Source organism: Taeniopygia guttata, chromosome 12 (genome assembly GCF_048771995.1).
Source record: "Taeniopygia guttata chromosome 12, bTaeGut7.mat, whole genome shotgun sequence".
In the NCBI taxonomy this organism is placed as follows: domain Eukaryota; kingdom Metazoa; phylum Chordata; class Aves; order Passeriformes; family Estrildidae; genus Taeniopygia; species Taeniopygia guttata.
This window is the reverse complement of record NC_133037.1, coordinates 5760039-5781803: the sequence shown is the minus strand read 5'-3', so window position 1 is coordinate 5781803 and position 21765 is coordinate 5760039. Positions and strand designations below refer to the sequence as shown.

The 21765-nt window shown below is 40.5% G+C and overlaps 1 protein-coding gene across 7 annotated transcripts in view; it reads left to right on the top strand.

The window, feature by feature from the left end:
* Positions 1 to 333: 333 nt before the first annotated feature.
* Positions 334 to 21765, top strand: part of SLC25A26 (solute carrier family 25 member 26) — an 82354-nt gene continuing 60922 nt past the window's right edge. For 6 of the 7 annotated variants that reach the window (XM_072934873.1, XM_041718867.2, XM_004176944.5 and 3 more), the window contains exons 1-5: positions 334 to 487; positions 3962 to 4118; positions 5681 to 5790; positions 18978 to 19082; positions 20265 to 20312. In XM_072934873.1, coding sequence (XP_072790974.1) covers positions 455 to 487; positions 3962 to 4118; positions 5681 to 5790; positions 18978 to 19082; positions 20265 to 20312 — 453 coding nt within the window. In that variant the 5' untranslated portion in view covers positions 334 to 454. The remainder of the gene's footprint in view (positions 488 to 3961; positions 4119 to 5680; positions 5791 to 18977; positions 19083 to 20264; positions 20313 to 21765) is intronic. The other variant, XM_041718869.2, reaches the window with a different exon arrangement.

The window sequence follows — 21765 nt, the reverse complement described above, 5'->3', positions numbered from 1 at the left end:
GTCACACAAAAAGGCAGAAAATTCATCCTGCAGACAGAAAATTCAGCTCGAAGGCATCAACATCAACTGAGGAAAAACTCAATTTCAGGACTTCAGGACTCTTTTCCCCTCAGGATTTCAGGACACTCTTTCCCTCAGGAGTTCATTTTTTTCCCCAGGGCACATGGAAAAACTGCTTTGCAAACAGATCCCATACACCTCAGGGGCTGCAGGAAGAGCCGAATGCGGCTGTGACGGTGCTGCTCAGCAAACCGCCACCGAGCACGAACTAACTAATTAAATGAATGAATTAATTAAATGCTCGGCGCTAATTGCTGCGAGCTGTCCGCCGTGCGCATGCGCCGCGCCCCGCGCCGGCGCGGCCGCGCGCACGTGACCGCGGGTTGGGGCGGCAATATGGCGGCGGCCAGGAGCGGGCGTGGGGCGGGCTCCGGGCGGCCCCGCTGAGCCCGGCATGGAGCCCCGGGAGTCCTGGGCGGCCCTGGCGGTGAGTGAGCGGGCCCAAAATAGGTTGTTTTACCCGGGGTGCAATAGCCCGGTCCGCAGAGTAGAGGTGTTTTTAGGGAATAAAAATTATATGTATATATATAAAAAATATATATATTTAAACCTATATATATTATATATATGTTTTATATTTATAAAATATATATATTTATATTGTATATATATACATATATACATCGATACATATATATTTTTATATATACACGTTTATCTTTTTTATGTATATATGCACATATATATCTTATATATGTGTATATATATTAAGAATATATACATTTCTATATATACTATATACTGTATATAATATATATAATATATTATATATAAAATATATAAAATATGTATAATATATTTGTATATATACAAATATACAATATATATTGTATATATAGTATATATATAATATATATACAATATACAAGTATACAATATACAAATATATAATATATTTGTATAATATATATGTAATATATAATATATATAATATGTAATCTATAATATCTAATACTATACATAATATATTACATATATAACATATATAACGATATGTAATACTATATGTATAATGTATATAATTATATATTTTCTGTAATATGTATAATACATATTTATTATATAAATGTATTTTTTTTCTTTGCACAGAAAAGGCCGCTGGCTGGCAAATCCCCGAAAATCCAGCACTGCCGCCACCAAAACTTGTCACTATTTCTGCCCTTTACCCAATAAAAGCATTAATGTTCATTGGTTACACGTTGCACAGGTTTTCTTATTAATTAGTATTGTATCTTCTGTTGATTAATCATTCTCTGGCTTGCCATTGTAATTAATCCACAGGCTCAGTGTTTCTCTTCCTTTTGGCTGCTGGGTTTCCTGGGTTGGCAGCTGTGATGTTTCCCTGCTGGAATTACCTTTTACCCAGTGGGAGCTGATTCTGCTCACTTGAGGAGCTGCCTTTATGAATTTCTTCCTTTTCTCTGGGGCTTTGCCAAATGTCCTCATGGCCCATAAATTAAATTCTGCATCCTTTGTGTCAGCCATCAGTGGTGCATCCTTCTTCCCAGTGTTTCTTACTCTCCCTCTCGGTCTGACATGGTTGAAACATATGCAGCCCTGAACTTCAGCAATTCTACTGACAAGTATTTTGGCTTTCTAACACATGGACATAGCGAAAAACGCCAATCACTTGGTTTTAGAATTTTTAAAAGTTTATTAATAATAAAATGGTTATAAAAATAGTAATAGAGTTAGAGTAATAAAAATTTAGAGTTAGGACAGTTACAAGACAATAAAAAGCAAAGTATTACAGATGTCTGGGTGTTTTTGGGCACTAAGCTGTCAAAAACATGCACTGAACGAAGGAATAACCCTTAAAAGCAATAGGCTGTTGCATATTTATATACCTCATACATGATGCATAAATTCCTTGCAAATTAAGAATTTTTCTGGGTTTTGTCAACTTCTTCCCCTTAATCCTGGTGGTTCCATAAAGACATAGAGAAGGTGGAAGAATGTTTGTCTTTTCCAGTACGGAGGCAGTAACTCTTTATGTGCCCTTTCGCTGTTATCTCTGTGCAAAGATTTTCTTGATTATCTCATCTCTTTCTTGAGCTAGTTAAAAAGTATCTTACATAACATAGTTTCTATTTTAACATTGTGTGATAACCTAAAAATATATTTAACACACTACTTCAGAGAATTAATACAGCATAACTTTCTAACATTTCACATAAAATATTCATTGTAATATTTGCAAAAAGCCAACCAGAAAATATGCATTTTTCACAGGCATCACAGAGAGCCTGTTGGTTCCTCTGTTTCAACAATTAAATCTCCTTTGTTGTTGATCAGGCTTGAAAGTTACAAGGCTCTAACATCAAAGAACACTCTTTCATAGGAAAAATTTTACATATTCAACATTTTGCCAATGGCCTGCCTGAGCATTGCCGGGGTGGTGAGCTGAGCTGAGCTGAGCTGAGGGGTGGCCACAGTTTGTGGCTTCAGCAGCCACGGGGAGCCCCTGACCCTGTATGGGAAGCATTGCCCACCCTAAAATCTGCTTCTCCAGCTGTGGTCTCAGCAAGGGGGTGAAGCCCAGTAACCACAGCTGGGGACTCCTTTGGAAACACCCAGTGCTCTCTGTGGGTTCTGTGTGGAAAATCAGGGATGTGGTGCCTTGGGCTGGTGTGGGGAAAGCTGCAGGAGAGGAGAGTTCAGCTGCCTGCCCCAAATGCTCTGAGGCAGATGGAAGTGAGCACTGGGGTCGTGGTTCCGTGTGCTGGTTTTGCTTGATCGTTGTGGTGGAGTTTATCGGGTCATTGAATATCTTTGGTTGGAAGGGACCCACAAGGATCATCCATTCCTGCTCCTGCCCTGCCCAGGACACCCCAACAATCCCAGCCTGTGCCCAGGAGCATTGTCCAAACTCTCCTGGAGCTCTGTGAGGTCTGATCCTCCTCCAGCTCCTGGTGAAGGTTCTTTTGATAACCCTGATTACTGACAGCTGGGGAGGAGTTGTGTCCTAGGTGCCTTCTGAACCAAAAGCCATTTCTCTTTTCTGCAGTTGCTGCAAACACACAGCTATTGTCACCCACTGGCAGGTGCTCTGTTAGCTACCTCATGAATTTAAATGACGTTTAAGATACAGAACTTTGAGAACTTAAAGAAGCAATTAGTAACTTTTGATTCATGTTTTAACAGATGGCCAGATTAAATCTGATTTAATCTGATCAACGCTATTTTGAGCAGATAAGGATTTTGATGAAAAAGAGTGAAGAAGAATCAATGCATTCAAAATAGCCAACTAGATTAAAAGAGTAATTAACTTATTGATTAAACCTTTAGTGGTAGATAGTGAACACCTCTCTGAATCCTCTGTTACCCTGAAAAAAAATTATCAGAGTAACACACATGTGATTTGTTTTCAGGCAGAGTTAAAAATCTGTGCAGCTGTTTTTTGGGTGCTGATCTATATGAGGTAGCTTTCAAACCGTGTTTTCTGAATAACATGGCATCTAAATAATGTCTCATAATGGGTTAATGTTAACTATTGATGGTGTTTTTTTGAATCAGTTTTTCTGTTTATTTCAGCCTTTTCCTCATGATTTTACAAAATAATTATTTTCTGCAATCAGCCATGTCATGGGGTAATTAAAAAAAAAAAAAACAAAACAAAAAGCCCAGTCATCTAGAAGCACAAACAATGGAAAAAGATTGAGCCCTAGTTGAATAAATTTTTTAGGGTTTTGTTTTATTATTTCTTTGGATAAAATCCTTCCCCTCTTCTTTATGACTTTGAAAACTCCTTTATTTAATATGATTTCCAGTACCTTAAGGGAGCCTACAAGAAAGTTGGAGAGAGCACCTGGGGGAATGTCTTCACACGCCTCAGTTACTCACCTAAGCACCACTTATGTGAGAATATTAATGCACTTTTCTCCATGGTTTTGTCTTGTAGGCTGGTGGAGTTGCTGGTGTGTGTGTTGACTTGATCCTTTTTCCCCTGGATACTGTAAAAACAAGACTTCAGAGTCCTCAAGGATTTAGGAAAGCTGGTGGTTTTCGTGGCATCTATGCTGGCGTTCCTTCCACTGCAATAGGATCCTTTCCAAATGGTAAATTTTCTTTGGATGATGCTTTGTCTTCTTTAATTAGTCATTTATGTCACATAGGACATTTGTCTCTGTGGCTTCCTCTCCAATGGGTGTTGGATTCTGTGAGTCCATGTCCAGCTGTGAAGAGCAGTTTCTAGAATTTCAGCATTGAGCAAGCTTGAGCAAGACTGGAGTGAAGGCTGCTGCAGGTTTGCTCTGAAAAGCAACCCTAATTCCTTGGAATCATTCCTGGATATAAGCCTGTCCTTACTTACAGGAGCACACTGAAGCATTGCTGGGTGCTGAGGAGGGCTTGAGTCTTGCTTCTCCTGGACTCTTGTGTCATGACCCACTCTTTCTTGGCACTGGAAATAAATGGAATTTCAAAGTGCTTGAGCACTGCAGGTGTTTGAGTTAATTGCCCTGGGGATGCTCTGCTCATCTCCCTGAAACAGCAACTGCTTAAATTGTAAAGATATCAGAATACTTTTGAAACTAAGGCTTTACAAAAGTAGATACTTTTAGTCCCTGCAGAGAAAAGGCATCTGAAATTCCTGATGCCTTTGTCCATTTTTTCTTTGTAGGTAGGGATGAAAAAAGAGCAATCTGTGCTGTCAGATGTAAATGTTAGGAGAACTTTGCTGACAAATCCACTGACACCTTCAGATGTTTGATGTCCTTCATAAGGTGATATAAAAAAATTCAGTTCTTTATCTTGGCTGCTCTGTTATCTCCTTTTGAGGTGATAAGCATCTTTTGATTAGCAGAAGGCAATTCACATGGCCCTTCTCTACAATTAAAATCTGTTCCCCCGCAAGACATGTCATTTTTTTCAGTATTTACATCTCCAAAATCTGCACTGTAGTTTTATCTTTCCAACGTATGACTGAGAACTGAAATTATCTTTAGGAAAAGGAATAACCCTTAAGGTGTAAGTGCCTTTGTAGTTGACGGTTGCAGTGAATAAACACAGCTCAAGTTGCTGTGCTCAGTTTAGTTTTGTGCATTTCTTGTTCACTGCACAGAACTTTTACAAATCCTTCAGAAGCTTCAGAAAAAAATTTTATGGAGCTAAATTAAAAATATTTAACTGACAATAGCTAGGAAGAAGTTACTAATAAACTGCTACTGAAACAGTTTTGCACACTGAAGGATAACATAATCAATTTATGTATTATCAATTTATGCATTATCAATTTATGCTTTTTGGGGATGTTTTTCTTTTCAATAATCAACTGATTTGTTTATTTTTCCCTTCCTCCCCCCCCTCAAATAAAGGACCATTCATTCAATTCAACCAAGAGACAGTCCCTCTATCTATGGATATGGAAGATACCAATTTTTCAAATTGTGCTGGACATCCATGGCTAATTAAATCTTTCTGTGGGTCACTACTAAATGTGGCCTGGCGTCCTGACACCTTCAGTATTAATAGGAGGTTTGCCAGGGTAGCCAGAAGCATGAACTTCTGAAGGAATTCTCTCACAGATTCTGTTGATACTGTTGTACTATTTTGGTGTAAAAATATTACAGCCCAGTGGTGGAGGAACAGTGCAATGATTGCATGTATTCTTGAATTTCAGCTGCTGCTTTTTTTATCACCTACGAGAACGTGAAATCCGTGCTGCCCCATGGATCTTCCTCTTACTTGTCCCCTGCAACACACATGGTGGCTGCCTCCCTTGGGGAAGTGGTAAGAAGGAAATTCATCTGTTGTGTGTCCAGGGGAGGGGAGGAAACCATTCAGTTATGGAAACTCGGGTTTGGTGTCATATCTTGTGACAGTTCTTACAGCAGCCTGGTTTGTCACTGTTGGCACAGTGTCTGGGGCTGGGTGTTGAGCTCTAAACACCCCATGCTGTTCCTGCCAGCCCTGGCCACCTCTGCTCTCCTGGTTTTGGCACAGCACTGATAAAATGGGGTGCAGATTGTCTCTGCAGGTTTGAGGTAAGGAAATGGGCTGTATGGAAACAAACAAACAGGCTTTTCTGGCTCTTTTGCAACTTCAACTTAGCCGATGGCATGGTGCAGAAAAATCTGTTGTGTTTGTGGTTCAATTGTCTGCTTTTATTAACTGACTTTTTAATTTTCTTTCCCGTGGGGGCTTAGCTTAGCTAAGTTACCAGGAGAGTGGAGATGCCATTTATTCATCTGAACACCAGGTGCCACACTACTACAGCAGCACAGCCTGGCTATTCCCCATGGGAAGCAGCTCAGCTCTCCCTGCTCTCTGTGAAATCAGCTTTGACACCCAAGTAATTTTTATTCTTCTGTGGAAATGTTACTGATTAGATTGAATGAGATTTAGCCAGGAAACTTAATTTAACATACCAAGTACATGAAGACAGATGAGTGCAGCACCTGTAACCACTCTGGTAGGGGTAGATAGGAGGTGATAGAGGTAGGGCTGGGTGGGATTTCTTTGTGTTGCTGCCTCAGGTGGATTCTTTCCGAGCTTGGTTAGAGCCTGTGCCATCAGGTTGTAACTTCTAACTTAAGGCCATGCACAGAACTTATTTCCATGAAGATTCTCTAAAGGCTGTTAAAAATCAGCATGAGGTTGTTTACCACCAATGCACAGCCCTAAAACTCCTTGTTTGCCTGATGTGTCTTGGAACAGCAGATCCAGGAGGTCTTTGGAGCTTCTCAAGTGCTATTGCAGAATCAAGCAAAATAGCAATGAGGCTCATCAAGAGGTGCTAACACTTTGCAATAAAATCCACCAGAAGAAAAAGTCTCTTCTTTGTGGAATAGTTTATTCATGGTACACTCCCTGTGCCTGTGAGGATCCTGTGAGAAAATTACAACCCAATAATTGAATCAGCAGCAGCCAAAGCCCAGTTGGCTACAGATGACTCCTTCCAACAGAACCTGTTGCCATTTGTTCCCTGTGCTGGTCTGTGACCTTTACAGCTCAGGCACTTGCTGATTCCTTGTTGGGACTGGCAGAGGGGGTGCAGCACAGGTAAAGGAGCTGCTCAGGGCTGTCTCACGTGCTCTGGCTGCTCTAAGGCCAGAGAAATGTGTGATGGTAGCCACTGAAATGGCAGTGGCTTTATGGTGTGGGAATTACAATGCTGTAACAGCCATTTTCCACCTCGTTTTCCTGTTTTTGATAGCTTTACTTCTCCTCTTGGAGTGATGGGTGTGAGGAAAGAACTAAGCTCTAAAATGACTAATACTTGATATTTAGAAATTGATATTTAGAGATTTGCTACAACAAATCTGTAATAAAATACCACAAAGCAAGACCTTCTCATGTATGTTTTATGTAAAGTGTTAGTTGAGCAATAGAAATATATAAACTAGTCCAAATTGCATCAGGGAGAAAGTTATAATTACAGTTCTATTGATTAGTCATTAAGTTTCAATCAGGGCATAACCACTGGGACTATTATTTTGTCAGTAGTTTTTTTGACAATATGTACTTGTTTTCCATTTTATACTTCATGATTTAAATTGCTTTTAAATGTGAGGCATTAAGCCAGAGACTGTCATGTTAGGATTTTTAAGGCATGTCTTTGCATTTCCACAGTTTTTTTACAAAACAGAGAAATTAGAATTTAGAGCAAGAAAGTGTTGATGCATTTCTAGGTTTGCTGTTCCTTCACTGGTGAGTATAAATGAGTCAGATACCTTCTTGTGCATCAATAAAATGTGAGTTTGTGCAAACCTTAAATGTGTGTTTGTGCTGACTGATCTGTGTTTTGAATGTGATCTGTTAAAAATAATAAAATAGGTAAAGAGGAAGAGATAAAAATGTGGCTTCAAGAGATGATAAAATACATGTGAGAAATTGGTCAAATGGGAACTTCTAGTTTTTAAAACAGCCACTTTCCTGTATTGTTTGCAGGCTGTGGAATTTACAGGAGAAACAGTCCCCAGGAACTGGTTTGGTTCATTTTTCCAGTTCCAGGCTGGGAGAGACAAAGCCAGGCAATAAAAAGGCTGGGGTTGTAGCAGTGTTTGTTGGTTTTTGGTTTGTTTTTTTTTTTTTTCCTTTTAGGCAGGAGGAATATAGAAAGCTAATCTCATCTCCCAGAGTGAGATAAAGAAAAGTACATGCAAAATCTGACACTGCTAAACATAATTATTTTTTCCTACAACTGAATCTCACTGTATCGGGACTCTAACTATCCCATAATATATTAAAAACTGCTTACAAAAGCACATCCAAAACTCTAGAGGGCAGATACATGTTGTATCATCTCATCAAGGAAGGAGAAGGTTGAAGGATACATGAATTTTAAGTGGGGGAAAAGCCCTTATTATACCACTTGTGTAACTGAAATCTGGAGATAGAAAACACACTTGCTGCATCCAGGACTTTGAAATTTTTCATCTTGACTCTGCTTTGCCTTGTATGTTTAGTCTGCCTGTATCTTTAGAGTGAGTTGCCAAATGTGCTTGGAAAACATGATATCATAGGGAGTGGAAAGGAAAACCAGATGTTCTGAAATTTTACTTTTAATATTCTAAGGTGGTACAAGTAACTCTGAGAAGGAGCAGCATTTTTAAGCTCCTAGTGCCTATTTTCAGTAGTAACCAGGTGTGTCTTGCAGGCCCAGAGTTAACTGTACAGATTTTTTAATGTCAGTTTAATATGAGTGTGTGTATTAATTACAAGCAACTTTGCTGAATAGAAGTTCCCCCTCTGAGCCTCTCCCACCAAGCTCCTGCAAATGTGATTTTATGGGACAAGTTTAAGATTGTTCCTGTTTGACCAATGAGGTTTCACTCAGGAGTGCCGAATTCAGCACAGCTAATTTGGTTTCAGCACAGCTAATTTGGATTCAGCACAGATAATTTTACATCCCTTTTCCATGGAGGTGAGAATAAAGTTGTTTGGCTCACATTCCAGAGAAGGGAGCTGACAACAGCCCTTTCCCATCTAATATTTAGATATTGTTATGGTTACAATATGAGCTTTGCAGGATATTAGTGGATGTTTTGGGTTGTTGCCTGAAATTGTAGGTTCACTCTTATCTTTCTGACCTTTTGTTCTGGATTAGCTATTTTGGATGACATTGTCTTTCTTTTTTTTCCCCTACTTTGCAAGACAGCAAACTACCTTGACTTCCAGAGAGGAAGTGTGGGGGAGGACCGAGGGCCAGCATGGGAGGGAGATGTCCTGTTCTTTTGGCAGCTGGTGGGAATGACCCTGCTCTGGACCTTCACCAGCTGAGGTCACTGAGCTGCTTTTGTCCTTGTGCAAGTTTCTAGAGAACTTCAGGATTAAAAGTCTGGAGATTTGAAAAGCTCAAAAATTTGTCACTTCAGTGGGAAAGGGGATCATGTGCCTCCACAGGGCAAGGTGAGGACAGGTATTTCAAGGTGAAATTCCAAGTTCACTTGGAATTCCAGTGTGTTACTACTTGAGGGACTTCTGTGATAACAGCAAAGTGTGTGGTTCATCTATGATTAGCATCTGACCCTTCATATTAATAACTTTGGAATTTTTTTATCTGCTGTTGGGCTGTATCAAATAGGAAAACTTCTTAATGAAGGAATTATCTTTCTGGAGAATTCATTTACCCTTCTCTTCTAGTATGAACTTGTTTCTTAGAAGAAGCAAGCTCAAATGCAAGCAAGTTTACAGTTTTTCAAATCATGATTCTGTAAAATGACATTTGAAGTGTGTTTTTAATTCCAATAAAAGAGGAATGTGTATGTTTTACCTTACTTTATGCTTGTGGGGTTTTTTTCTGCATAAAAAGAGGCATTCTAGACATGATGGACAACACTGTTGTCTGCCTCTGTCCACAAATCACCTACTTCATCCCTCTGCCCTGGCAGCATTGCTTGGAACAATTAACTAGTTTCAGTTTAAGAGAAGAGTGGGAATCTCCAAAAGTGTATTGGTGTGAATTCCAGGAGAGTAACTGGCTAGGTCAGAGAAGAAAGTTGTTATTAATGCCTGTTCTGTGGAAAAGGCAGAAGCATGAATCAGACAAATCTGCAGAGTAATGGGATGAAAATCTCCAGCAGGATAATTGGCCAGGGCTTTACAGCATGGTAAGCTCTGGAAAATCAGCTTGCAGGAGCCCAGTCTAACAGAGACAAGGCAGCCACTCACATCAGACATGAAGTGAAGATTTTAGGTATTTCAAACTCTAAAACTTGCAGTGTTGGAAGATGTGACTTTTCAGTTCAACAGGGAAGTTGGACACTCTAGGGAGAGCTGATTTTAGTTCAGCAAAGAAGCAATAAAGTACTTATATCTAGACTTTGGGCTAATGGCTTTGAATATTTTAGCTATCCTTTTTCTAGAAACTGACCTAATAAATGGACAAAACTGTTCTGCATTTTGTACTTTGCATCCTATCTCCTCTCAAGCAGTGTGGCATGTGCTGGCAGATCATAAGTAGTGTGCAAATGACAGCAGTCAAAGTGTGATGGGATCTTTTCCACAATACTGAAACTTTTTTTTCTATTTTCACTGATCTGTGCCTGTCATTTTAGCTGTGAGTGTGCCTTTTGTGCTGTTCAAATCTGGCTGCACACAGGCTTTGAGAAAGGGAATACTCTGACCCTGGCAAGATGAGCAGTGGTGGGGAGTGCAGCAATGTAGGTGGTCTTCTGAATTAATCGTGGTGGGGTTTGAAATATTCTTAAATTAATTTATGTGAGGTCAGGTCTGCAATACAGATGCTGTGGGATTTTTGCCGAATCCTGATGCAGAAGCAGTGGTTAGGAGATGATTGGGAAGGTGAGACTGCTGCCTTTGATAGGTAGTGGAGAAAGAACAGAGAACGGATGGAAACTCAGAGCAGAAGTTGGGAATTGGTTGTAAATAAAGATGAATGGGGACATGAATCCACAAATGCTGCCAACAAATTAATCATGCAATTAGAGGCTGAAACAGCAAATTAAGAACTGTCAAATCCCTAGCCAGCCACCCACACTGAACTTCTCTTGTATGCTCCATGCTAACTGCATCTTCTTCATCAGCTGCTCTCCCCACCCTGCTCTGTGTTACCTGCTAGGTTCAGGGCTTAGAGAACATGCTGCTTTCAGTACAGCTTGATGGTTGTCATGTCTTTTGATCACAGGGCTGATAATCAGTTGATTTAAAAGTATTTGTAGCTCAGAGTATCTTCAGAGGAAAGAAAATTTGGATTAAAAAGTTATAAGTGAGAAGTAAGTGATTTAAAAGTATTTCCTGATGGATTGCCTGACTTACTGTACGAGTCAGTTTTGGAAATGTTTGAGACACTTTGGAATAAACTTACCTTAACCAATGTTCTATGCAGAGTTTGTCAGGGATAACTCTGAATAGCTCCATATGTGGACAAGCCCATAATTCTTTAAGTGAAAAGGCTGAAGGAAAGAGTAAGGGATCAATTAAAGGAAAAATACTTAATAAAATACAATGTAGTTGAAATTTCCATGTTCTGGGCCAATGTAACCCCAAGAGAGTGAGCAAATTGCAAAATACTAGTCTTCTTTCAACAGGAGACTTAATGTGTTTTCAGAAAATACTGCCTGTGTTCTCTTGCCTGGAATCTCATTACTGTCTGTCCTCCTGTAACACAGCCTGACCCCACTTGGCTGCTTGGAAATGGTTTTATGCTGGATGGGATGCACCACACCACTTCTGCTGAAAGAACGGTTTGGCTGCTGGATTTAATGAGTTCTTAAGCCTTTTAAAATAAATTTAACAGACTTTCATGGTGAAAGTGTTGCTGGAATAGATTGGATCATGCAGATGGTTCTGTACATTGACTTAAGGGTCTTTTTTTTCTTAGGTTTTAAAGATTTCTGTCTTTAAATATGGTAATAATTTATGATTCAAGCATCCACCAGGTTAAGGAAGATTTTTTTCAACTTATTCATCTGCCTGATTTTACTGCTTGAGTTTAAACCAACTGATTGTGATTGCACTGGGGAAATTCAAAATCTCTGGGACGCAGTTTGTGCTGGAGTACAAGAGGTGTGTAACATCAAGCTACTTCTGGTAAGTTTTAGGTGTAGTTTTAAAAAGGAAACAAAACTCTACATTGCTTAAATGTTAAAAGATTTATGCAAAGCACATAAACTTTCAAAACATCTGCAGTGAGAAGTACTTCTGCAAAGAAGTTTTTAGTGTCAGCCCTGTCAGATTCACAAGCTTTCCCTGTTCTCTGCCTGTCAGCTGATGTAACTGGAGTAAGATTTCTCCTTGCTGTGAGCAGAGCTTGGCACAAATTCCCACTGCTGGAGGACAAAAGTTTTCTGAGGTGTATCTGACATGGCTAAAGGAAAGGTAGGCAGGGAACCCACAGCAGGCTTTGCTGGGAATGGATCTGGGCAATTGAAGAGCCATGTGTGGGGAAGGAAATCTGAGAGGGGCAGAAGCCCAATAGCCCTGTGAGGGTTCCTGAAATGATGGATGAGGAGCCAGCTGGGGATTTCAGGCAGCTGAGGTGAAAAGGCTCAGCCAAGATGGCCATTGTGAAGGAACAAGTGTGTGGTGGTGCAGATGATGGCTCTGAAGCAGGAAGGAGGCAGCTCTGGGAAGGAATAAAGCTGCTGTCATAGATTTGAAAATGTCAGGATGAAATAAATCTGCAAAACAGCTCTGCAGATTCCAGGTAAAGTCATCTAAGGTGGGAACGTGGAAGAAGTTGAAAGTGTTTGTGCAGAAACTCCAGTTTTCCAAATGCTTGTGACATTTGGTCCCTGTGAATGGTCTCATCTCTGAAATAATATGTTGTTAAGCTCTAGGAGGTGCTGAGATCTGAGGGATCTTGCTGGGTGAGATTGTTCTTTGAAGAAAGGTTTCCTACCAGCATACAGGGGAACTGCAGTTAAATTAATGAAGACCTTGTTGTGTCAGTCAGAGGAAAAGATGGGACAAAGAGCTTGGCATTGTCTAAACTTCCCCAACCAGAGCCCATTAGTCAAAACTTGTTCTCTCCATGGGGTTTAAATTAGGAGTGGAGTCACCTGTTGGTGACCCCAGCAGCTTTACACAGGACAGGATTTCACTGTGCTGGAAGGGCACTCTGTGCTGTGGGGGGGAAATTAAGATTTAGCATATTCTGAGGCTTTGTGCTGAAGGTGAACACTTTCCCTGGGGCTGGCATTTAAAGACAGTGGACAGTACATGCAGGGGGCAGTTTCTGTCATCCTTGGAGGCAATTCCCTCATTAAAATAGGAGTTAACACTTCCATTCTGGGTTCTCTGTGTGTTCTGTCTTTCTCAAAAGGGCAGCAATTATTTACATGAAGGTTTATTGGTGGTTGAAATGTTTTGGGTCTGTGATTGCAGCAGTTCAGATGCTCTGTCCAAGGAATATATGAAACCATATATATGAATATGAGGATATTTAGTGTTCCTCCTCTTTTCTGCTCGTTTTCCTGGTGGTGGGGAGGGTGAGGCAGTTCATCTTCCATCTGCTGCTCACAGCTTATGTTCCCTGCTAGCTAATGTTTCCAGCCCTAGAGCTGTGACCACAGTTAGAAGCAGTTATTTGGAGGATGAAATACTTTGCTAATCTCATAATATTGCATTCATTTTTCCCTTCTATTGAAGAGAGGCATCCCAGGGAGAGCTGAAGAACCAAGCATAAATTTACAGAGTTTGGAGAGGCATGGAAAGCTGCAGTGCTGAATTCAAGTTTTGTTGAAAGCCTTTGATATGAACCAAGAGGGAAATTTCCCCTTTATTCTCCAGATCCAGAGGAAATCAGTGCAATTTAAGATTTTTAAATTTTAAACTTGCCTATTAATTTAATAATTCAGTTATCTTAGAAAGGGAAAAGGACATTTTTCATGTTTCAGAGTAAAAATAGTAACTTCCTACTTAGAAGGGGGCATTTGACATAGAAACTGAGACGTTCAGATTATGACATATTAACCTATTTTTAGAAGCAGCATTTTTTTAATATTTAAAAAAACCCCTTGAAACAGAACACACAGAAAAATCAGCAATAAAACAAACTTGAGCTCCAAAGTAGCTTTTGTCTGCAGCAGTATAGTCAGGGCTAAAGCAGGTTACACTTAAAACCCCCAAAAATCCCAATTTATTTCTGCTTCTCTTTGAACAGGATCTTAGAGTTGTTCTATTTTTCTTGCTTATTTTACATTCTGTTCAGCAGGCAATCCTTCTGACCTTCAGAAATGGGGTGAGAGATTAGGATTTGTTAGCAGATTGACTGCAGCCTAAACATATGTCCTTTGATAAATCATAGCATCTTTGTTGTTGTCATTTTTGTGCAGCAGCTTTTCCTCCCTAATGGGTTAGTGATTATCTTGCACAGGTATTATGAGGTTTAGCCTAAAGTTTCTGCTCTCTGGATGCAAAATTTTATGGTGTCATAAATGATATTCTTATTTGATTAACAATAAACTTATGCAAATGACATTTAAGAGAAACTGTCCCCAGGCATATTCCTTTAGTTTTGTGTTAAGTATTGAACTAATATGGGGAACATCAATTAAAGCTTCCCAGCCTACCCGGGCACATAAAGTCCCTAAAACTAATATCCTGCTTGAGAAATTTAAATATCAAAATCCTTTAGAAAGGGTTCTAAATGGTTTAAGGCTGAATCAAAATACAAGATTTCTGGAGCTTTCTCCCTGTTTCTCTACTTAATTTTCAATTAAGTAGAGAATTTAATAATTTAGCTATGCAAGGCAGAGATTTGCTCAGAGTCACTGAGTGCAGGTTCCTAAATCACAAATTCCAGAACAGGGCTTTGTCCTCAGACTGCCCTTCTCCTGCTGTGGAGCAGAATGGCTGGCTAATTAATAAGTGGGAAAATACTTGGTCTTGATGCTCACCTAAGCCCAGGTTAGTGCAGAGAACAGTCCAGCTCATTAGCCAGGAGCTCATCAGGTACCCGAAATGGGGCTCTTACTTCAGCAGGCTCTTACAGCAGGGCTAATATCTGTCTCTTGGTAAAGATAACAAGTGCTCAGACTTGATGGCTGGGGAGCTTTTGGGAGTGTGAGTCAGACCATCAGCTGTTATGATCTGACCATCAGAATTTATGGGCAATTCTGACCATCAGAAATTATGGCACTTGCTCTGTCCTCTTCCAAATATTCCTGGGTACACCTCGTGCACAGTTAGTGGTCAAACTGTAGTGGAGGTGCCTAAAAACAAATGTGTGTGTTATCTTTGATTCTCTACCAAACCCTACAAATCCAGCCAGGGGGAAAACACTTTTCCTGGAGTACAAAGGGTGGAAGGAAAAGGCTGTTAATCCAAATAAGATATGTTAATATTTGGATCATAATTTGGCACTGAATATAGGAGTTGTTGTGTTCTTTTCTGAAGATGTTGGCACTGTCCCATTGCACTGAGCCTCTGTGTAAGCAGGACTCTGCTTTCTTTGTTCTTTTTTATTACATAAAGAAAAGTGCTGGATACTGTGCTGAATTGGATGAATCTGCCTGATTCTGAACAGCTGCTCCAACTTTAGGTGGAGATTGGCCCCATGCAGAAGTTCCAGTTTCAAGATCAGGTGTTTCCAGTAAACTTAGGTGAGCCCATAGGAAAGGCTTTGGGCGGGTTCCTGGTGCTATTTACAGCAGATCTGATTTTCTGTTTGCTACAGCCACATTTATACTGAAACAAACTGTTTCAATTGGTATGTATATATATATATTTATATATATATATATATGTAAAGTTTCTTGGCACTTTGGAGACTTTATTTGCGCTGGTCATTCTTCAGAACAGCCAGGACAGTCTGGTTCCAACATAAATCCCACCAGGAGATGGCAGCGTTGGTTCGTGCAAGGAGTACCCAAAAGTTAAAACGCTTTTCCCTCAGCTGACAGTGGAAAGGAATTACCTTAATTTAATTAGAACATACACGGTCTTAGCAATACATAGATAAATGTTAATGAAATACACCTGTTTTTAGCTTTTGTTCCTGACTGGCTAATGCAAGTCAGTAAATTCAAATTAAATTTAAAATGCACTTAGTTTTTTGTCTGAATGCTGGAGTCACCCTCTGACCCAGTAAATTATTTGAGACAAGGATTTTGAAATTCAGTACCCAGTTGCTCAGAAGTGCTCATAGCATAAAAAGCTGGAAAGGTAATAGGTGCTAATATTGTCATTTCTGCACATCTGCTCTGTAAACTATTAATAGCTTTGTTATAGCTGTAAAATCAGGTTTTCCTATAGCTTAAATTTGAAAATTCTTGAGCCTTTTGTTTCAGTATTATTGTCTTCCTGCCCCTGTGGTATGTATAGATGTGCATTGACATTGTGCTGCCTGACCTGGTAAATAAGGAAGGAGCTTATAGGGCAGCACCTGAACTTTCCCAGGATCCTGATTCTGTCTTTTTGCTCCCATCAAAAGATGGGAATAGCTCCTGGCTCCCCTGGCTCATTGGGAAAATGAGTGTGGCCCCTGTCAATGGGGTGCCGTTGTCTGATGCTCTAATGTCAGCTGAGGTGGCTGTGAGCCCACTGCTGGACCCTCTCCATGGCTGGCTCTGGATATTCAGCACAGAGCTGATTTGCCACAAGGTCACCCCCAAATCCAGCAGGATGCACCAGGAACGCCCTGAGCCTGGTGGGCTGTATTGTGCTCCTCTGTGCCAAGCAACAGGCTACATCTGTGTGAACTCCAGGAGATTAAAAAGCAATTTCTGCCTGGGACCTTGGTGCTTAGGGAGCTGATTGGGCCCCTGTGTTACTGTCAGTGTTCCATGTCTGTTAATCCCGTGGTGGATGCAGGTGGAAGTGTGAGTGTGGGACAGCTGCACACTGCATCCCTCACCCTCCCTGTGCCAGCTGCTCATAGCTTCACATCTCAAAATTGAAGTGTGGACTCTCAGTGCAGTATTGCCAGACTGGTGCTGCTTGAACAGCCTTGCCCAAGGAAGCACAGCCTGGAGAGGTACACTGTGTTCCTCACCTTGGGCAGGATTACCTGGAGGGTGCTGCAGTGATTGGGATCTGAGCACGAGAGAGTTGAGATTCTTCTGCACCCGCCAGCCAGGCTGGTACTTTTTTAATAAGATACATGTGAACTTAATCTTGCATACTTCCCTTCAGAGCCCTGCTCTCCACATCAAAAGCCTGCTGGGGTTGTTGTTGATAGGAAGGTGCATGTGTAGGAACAAACAAGGTGGCACTCTGTAAGTTCAGGAGCACAGTGGAAATGTCACCGTGCAGTCTGATGTTGGCAGCTGCACCTCGAGCCTTTTTGAATACCAGGAGTGCCCTATGGAACCAATCTGACAGCACTGCCCAGGTGACATGAGCCTTGATTTCCTTTCAGAACAGCACAGTGTAATCATTGTTTTTGTTCTTGTGCAGCCACAGACTCCCTTGTAAGCGCAAATTCAAATGGAAGAAACATCAAAGCTAATTTGAAATGAAATGCACCCCAAGTAGTCGGGGGAAATGGAGACATTACTTTGTAGCCACCCTTCTCCTGCCAAAACTGCAGCACCCCAGATGTCAGGAAGCCACGCTGAGCTCTTTGTCTGGTCTTGATTGACTAGATTGTTTTCATCCCAGCCTTTTTAAAGCTTTCCTCCTGCCTCCATATTTTTAAGGAATAAAAAGCTAATATAAGGACACAGAGTGTTATGAAGCATGAAGTTCTATAAATATTTATGCTGAACTATCAAAAAAACTTGACAGTTCTTATTTTCTTGACAGATTGGGGTCACTTGTTATTTTTGACCCTGAGAATTGAAGAGCACATGGAGTTAGATCTGTTTGTAATGACTTTTGGATATTGTTGTCCAGTAAACTTATAGGAATGTAACAGGATAACAGATTTTTTTCTTGATGTCTTTGTGAAAATGAAACTTAAACCTTGTACTGTCTAACCTACAAATGACCACTCAAGTTACTGTGTTTGTGCAATCTCCAGTGAATTCCTGTACTTTCTTTGGCACACATGGATTTCCCACTTAGCTGCCTGGTTTGCCACTTCAGATGGACACCTTTCACCTGGGCTGCTCTGCACTTGAAGTGCTCTGTGATCACCTTTGTGTCTGGGAACTACAGTGTGTTCCTGAGCCCAGCACAGGGTGGTCTCAAGGCAGGCTAAAAATCTGGCAAAGGCCTGTGGGATCTGCAGTGTTTTGCCACCTGTCCCATCACTGCTTTAAATATCCCTGGAGCCAACTGCAGACAAACTCTGCTTAAAATTTTAAGTGCTGATGAATAGGCATTTTCCAGAGAGATGAGAGGCTTGTAACTCCCACACTTCAGGATCCTCATTCTGTGAAATGATGTGCACACAAGCTCAACCCCTACCTCAAGCCAAAGTGGCAGGTGAATATTTAAAATCCAAGCCTGGCTTTTTTCAGCAAAGCTGGAGCTTTGTGACAGCAGCCACTTTATTACATCCAGCTGCAGAGTCCAGTAAATTCATTTTGCAGGAAGGGATCAATCCAGTGCTTTACCTTGAATGAAGTATGGTGTGTATTTTAAGGTAAACCTTGGAATATGTTGTGTCTAAAGCTGACCAGAATGGCTCCCACTATCAGTCACTAGAGGGCACAAAGGAATTACCAAAGAAAGAAGTTTGTTGGTCTTGCAGTCCTGAATCTCCACGTTAAATCTGTGAAAGTGGGGGGAACAGTCCTGTGGAATGGGAACAGTCGATTCCTGTGACTGCCAAAAGACAGTATGGATTCAAATTTTGCTTTTATCAGTGCTTTTCTCAACTCAAATCTACTGCTGCTTTCAAAGTTAAAAATTCTGAGGGTGCTTCCATGCTCCTGTTAGTATAATTTTGTGATCAGAAAGTGCATGGCTCTCAGAACAAATACAAAAGCTGCTCTTGAACACCTTTTAAGTCCTATAATTACAGACCTGATTTCCTCATTTGTCAGGTTTCTATTCTTGGAAGAAATGTTTGCTATATGAGAGGAAGCCAGCAATTGCTGCCTGACCCCCAGGTTCTTTTGCAGGTTGCCTGTCTCATACGGGTTCCATCCGAGGTTGTCAAGCAAAGGGCTCAGGTTTCTCCTTCCTCGAGCACTCTCCGGATTCTCTCCCACACCTTGTACCATGAGGTGAGTTCAGAGCAAAATTCCTCAAAATTTTCATCCTTCCCACTCAGTGCCATACACATCCAGAAGCATTCCTACAACTTTATTCCAGTTCTGTGCTTTCCCAGCACTTTTCCATCTATTCTCATGTTATGATCAAAGAAACTAAGCCCCCACCTCCCCCTGGGGCATGCTCCAAGCAACTCTTTTTTTCTCCTCTTTTTATATGGGATACCTACATTTAAAGATGAGGGGGAAAAAAAGAAAAAAAAAGGGATTTAGCTTCCAGATTCCAAAGCTCTGCTTGTATTTATGCAAACTGTCCTTGTCTAGGGCAGCAGCACATCGAGTCTCTGTGTGTAGTTTGCTGAATGGTTCCCAGTTTTTGAAGCAGGCTTTGGAGGGGATGTCCAAAAGGCACCATTTCAGAGAGGCTCTGGAGGAGCCAGGAGGAATTCTGGAAATGATTGCTCATCCAATATTACTTACTTTTGAAAAATAAGGGCCTTTGTTTTCTTTTCAGGAGTTATGCTGATCCCTCCTGTGAAACCCTGTTCACGTCTGTTTTAGCAGAGATTCACAAGGGGGGGTTTCAAGCTGTGTTCCATAAGAGAAAGCAGCTCCTATAAACAGTGTGGGGAAAAATATTATAATACATTTTCTTAGTGTAAAACCCAGGGAAAGGAAGACATAAATATGACCTTCAAATGATCCACTTGATTTTTATTTGCTTTCAAATGGAAACTGTTGTGATAACCCTGTACAAGAGGGTCACTAGAACTTCTTTCTTTCACTTGATTCTGCTTTAAAAGCTGATTCTGTCAAAACCATATGTTTCTCCCTTTCCATATAGCTGGCCAGAGAACCATAAGCCTTGCCAAACACTTAAGTGCCCTATAATAATAAACAACATAATTTTATATACACTTATTTTATAAGTTTTAATTTTTTGAGTATTTTCAGCTGGTTAAAAACATAAAACATTTGTCTTGATAAAGGTTCTGAATCAAGGCTAAGGAGGTGAAAATAAAGCCCTCTGGCACGGTAAATAATGGAATACAGTATACAGTGTTATAATCAATACAGTCAAATTGAAGCTGAGGTGTGACACTTTAGGGCAGTAATGCTTGCCTCATAATCACCAATAAATTGTGGTCTTTGACAAACTCATTCCTCTGGATGATGCTTTCTTTTGTTGCTTTACAGGGTATTCAAGGACTTTATCGGGGTTATAAAAGCACCGTATTAAGAGAGGTAAAACACTTGTCTTTTTCTCTTTTAGTTTTTTTTTAAATTGCTTCCTTTGCCTCAGTTTTCTTACAAGAGACAGTAGTACAACTGAGATCAGTTGCTCTAACCTTAAGCTCTAAATCCCAGCATATTTCATTCTAGGTAAGTTACCAGCCTGTAATTTAAATAGAACACTGATAATGAGCACTAAGAAAACCTTTGATACATGCAAAAATTCATTTGCCACCCTGTCTCCCAGTTCTGTTGCTGCGAATTGAAAAAGGATGGAAAGGTATATATTAACATGAGAAAACCATAAAGTAAAGTACTGGAAACTTTCTCAAGTCTTGTGATTGCATCATGTGAACTATACATGCCAACAATGGTGAACTGGTGGCATCAGGCCAAGTTTAGCACAGACAGATTTAGGCTTTCTTTAAATATATTCGTCAGCAGATGCCAAGGGATTATTTGTCATCTGTATATAAAGAGGATTGTGCTCTTTCTATTTTTTTCTTATTTTTTAATGTGTGAAAGAAATGCATTTAGTCTGTAGATTTGATATGGCATTACTTAACTCTAAATCAGAAGTATTTCACTGTTAGAAAAAAAAAATAGGGCTAAAAATATTTTGGCCCACTCGGAAAATAGTTCCTAAAGTAAAATCTTTTCATAAATGTACTGTGAATTCCAGGATTAGTGTCGTGGAAGTGCTTGATATCCTGTGTGAACTGAGGGAAGTTTATAAAATAAGTAGAAAAACCTACTGATAAACTCCCTGTTTAAAATTATTTCAGTATCAGATCCCAAGAGATCATCTTTTGACAAAACAGAAGTTGCACGATGTGCGTGTACCTGAAATAGAGAGACCAGCTGGTTCCTAGGAAAACATAAAATCACAGAAAGGTTTGGGTTGGAAATTACTATAAAACCCATCTTGTTCCACCCTCACTTTCCAGTATCCCAGGTTGCCCCAGGCCCCCATGTCCAGCCTGGCCTTGGACACTTCCAGGGATGGAGCAGCCACAGCTTCTCTGGGCACCCTGTGCCAGGGGCTCCCCACCCTCCCAGGCAGGAATTCTCTCCTGGCATGTGGCTGGACACATCCACTGGTGTCCAGGAAGGGCTTTCCATGGCTCATTTTTGATCTGGTGTGTGGGTTTGTCTTCTTATCTAACTCAAGTGAATAAAGGTTAGGTTTGGATACTTAAAGGTGGGTTTGGATCTTCCCTCTTTTGTTTTAAACACAGGCTCGGATCTGTTGTCTGTGTTGCCATTGATAATAAAAGCAGTTGTAGAGGCTTTTTAATCTTCATTCAGTAGCTCTGCTTTTTAAAACCTTTTTTCATCCTGAAAACAGTTTTCAGGACAGTTATGTTGGCCAGCTCTTGTTACAAGTACAGAATAAAGATGGGTATTTTACCTAAAACAAGAAACATCAAACTTGGTGTTCTTTAAAGTTCCTGACAAATGTCAG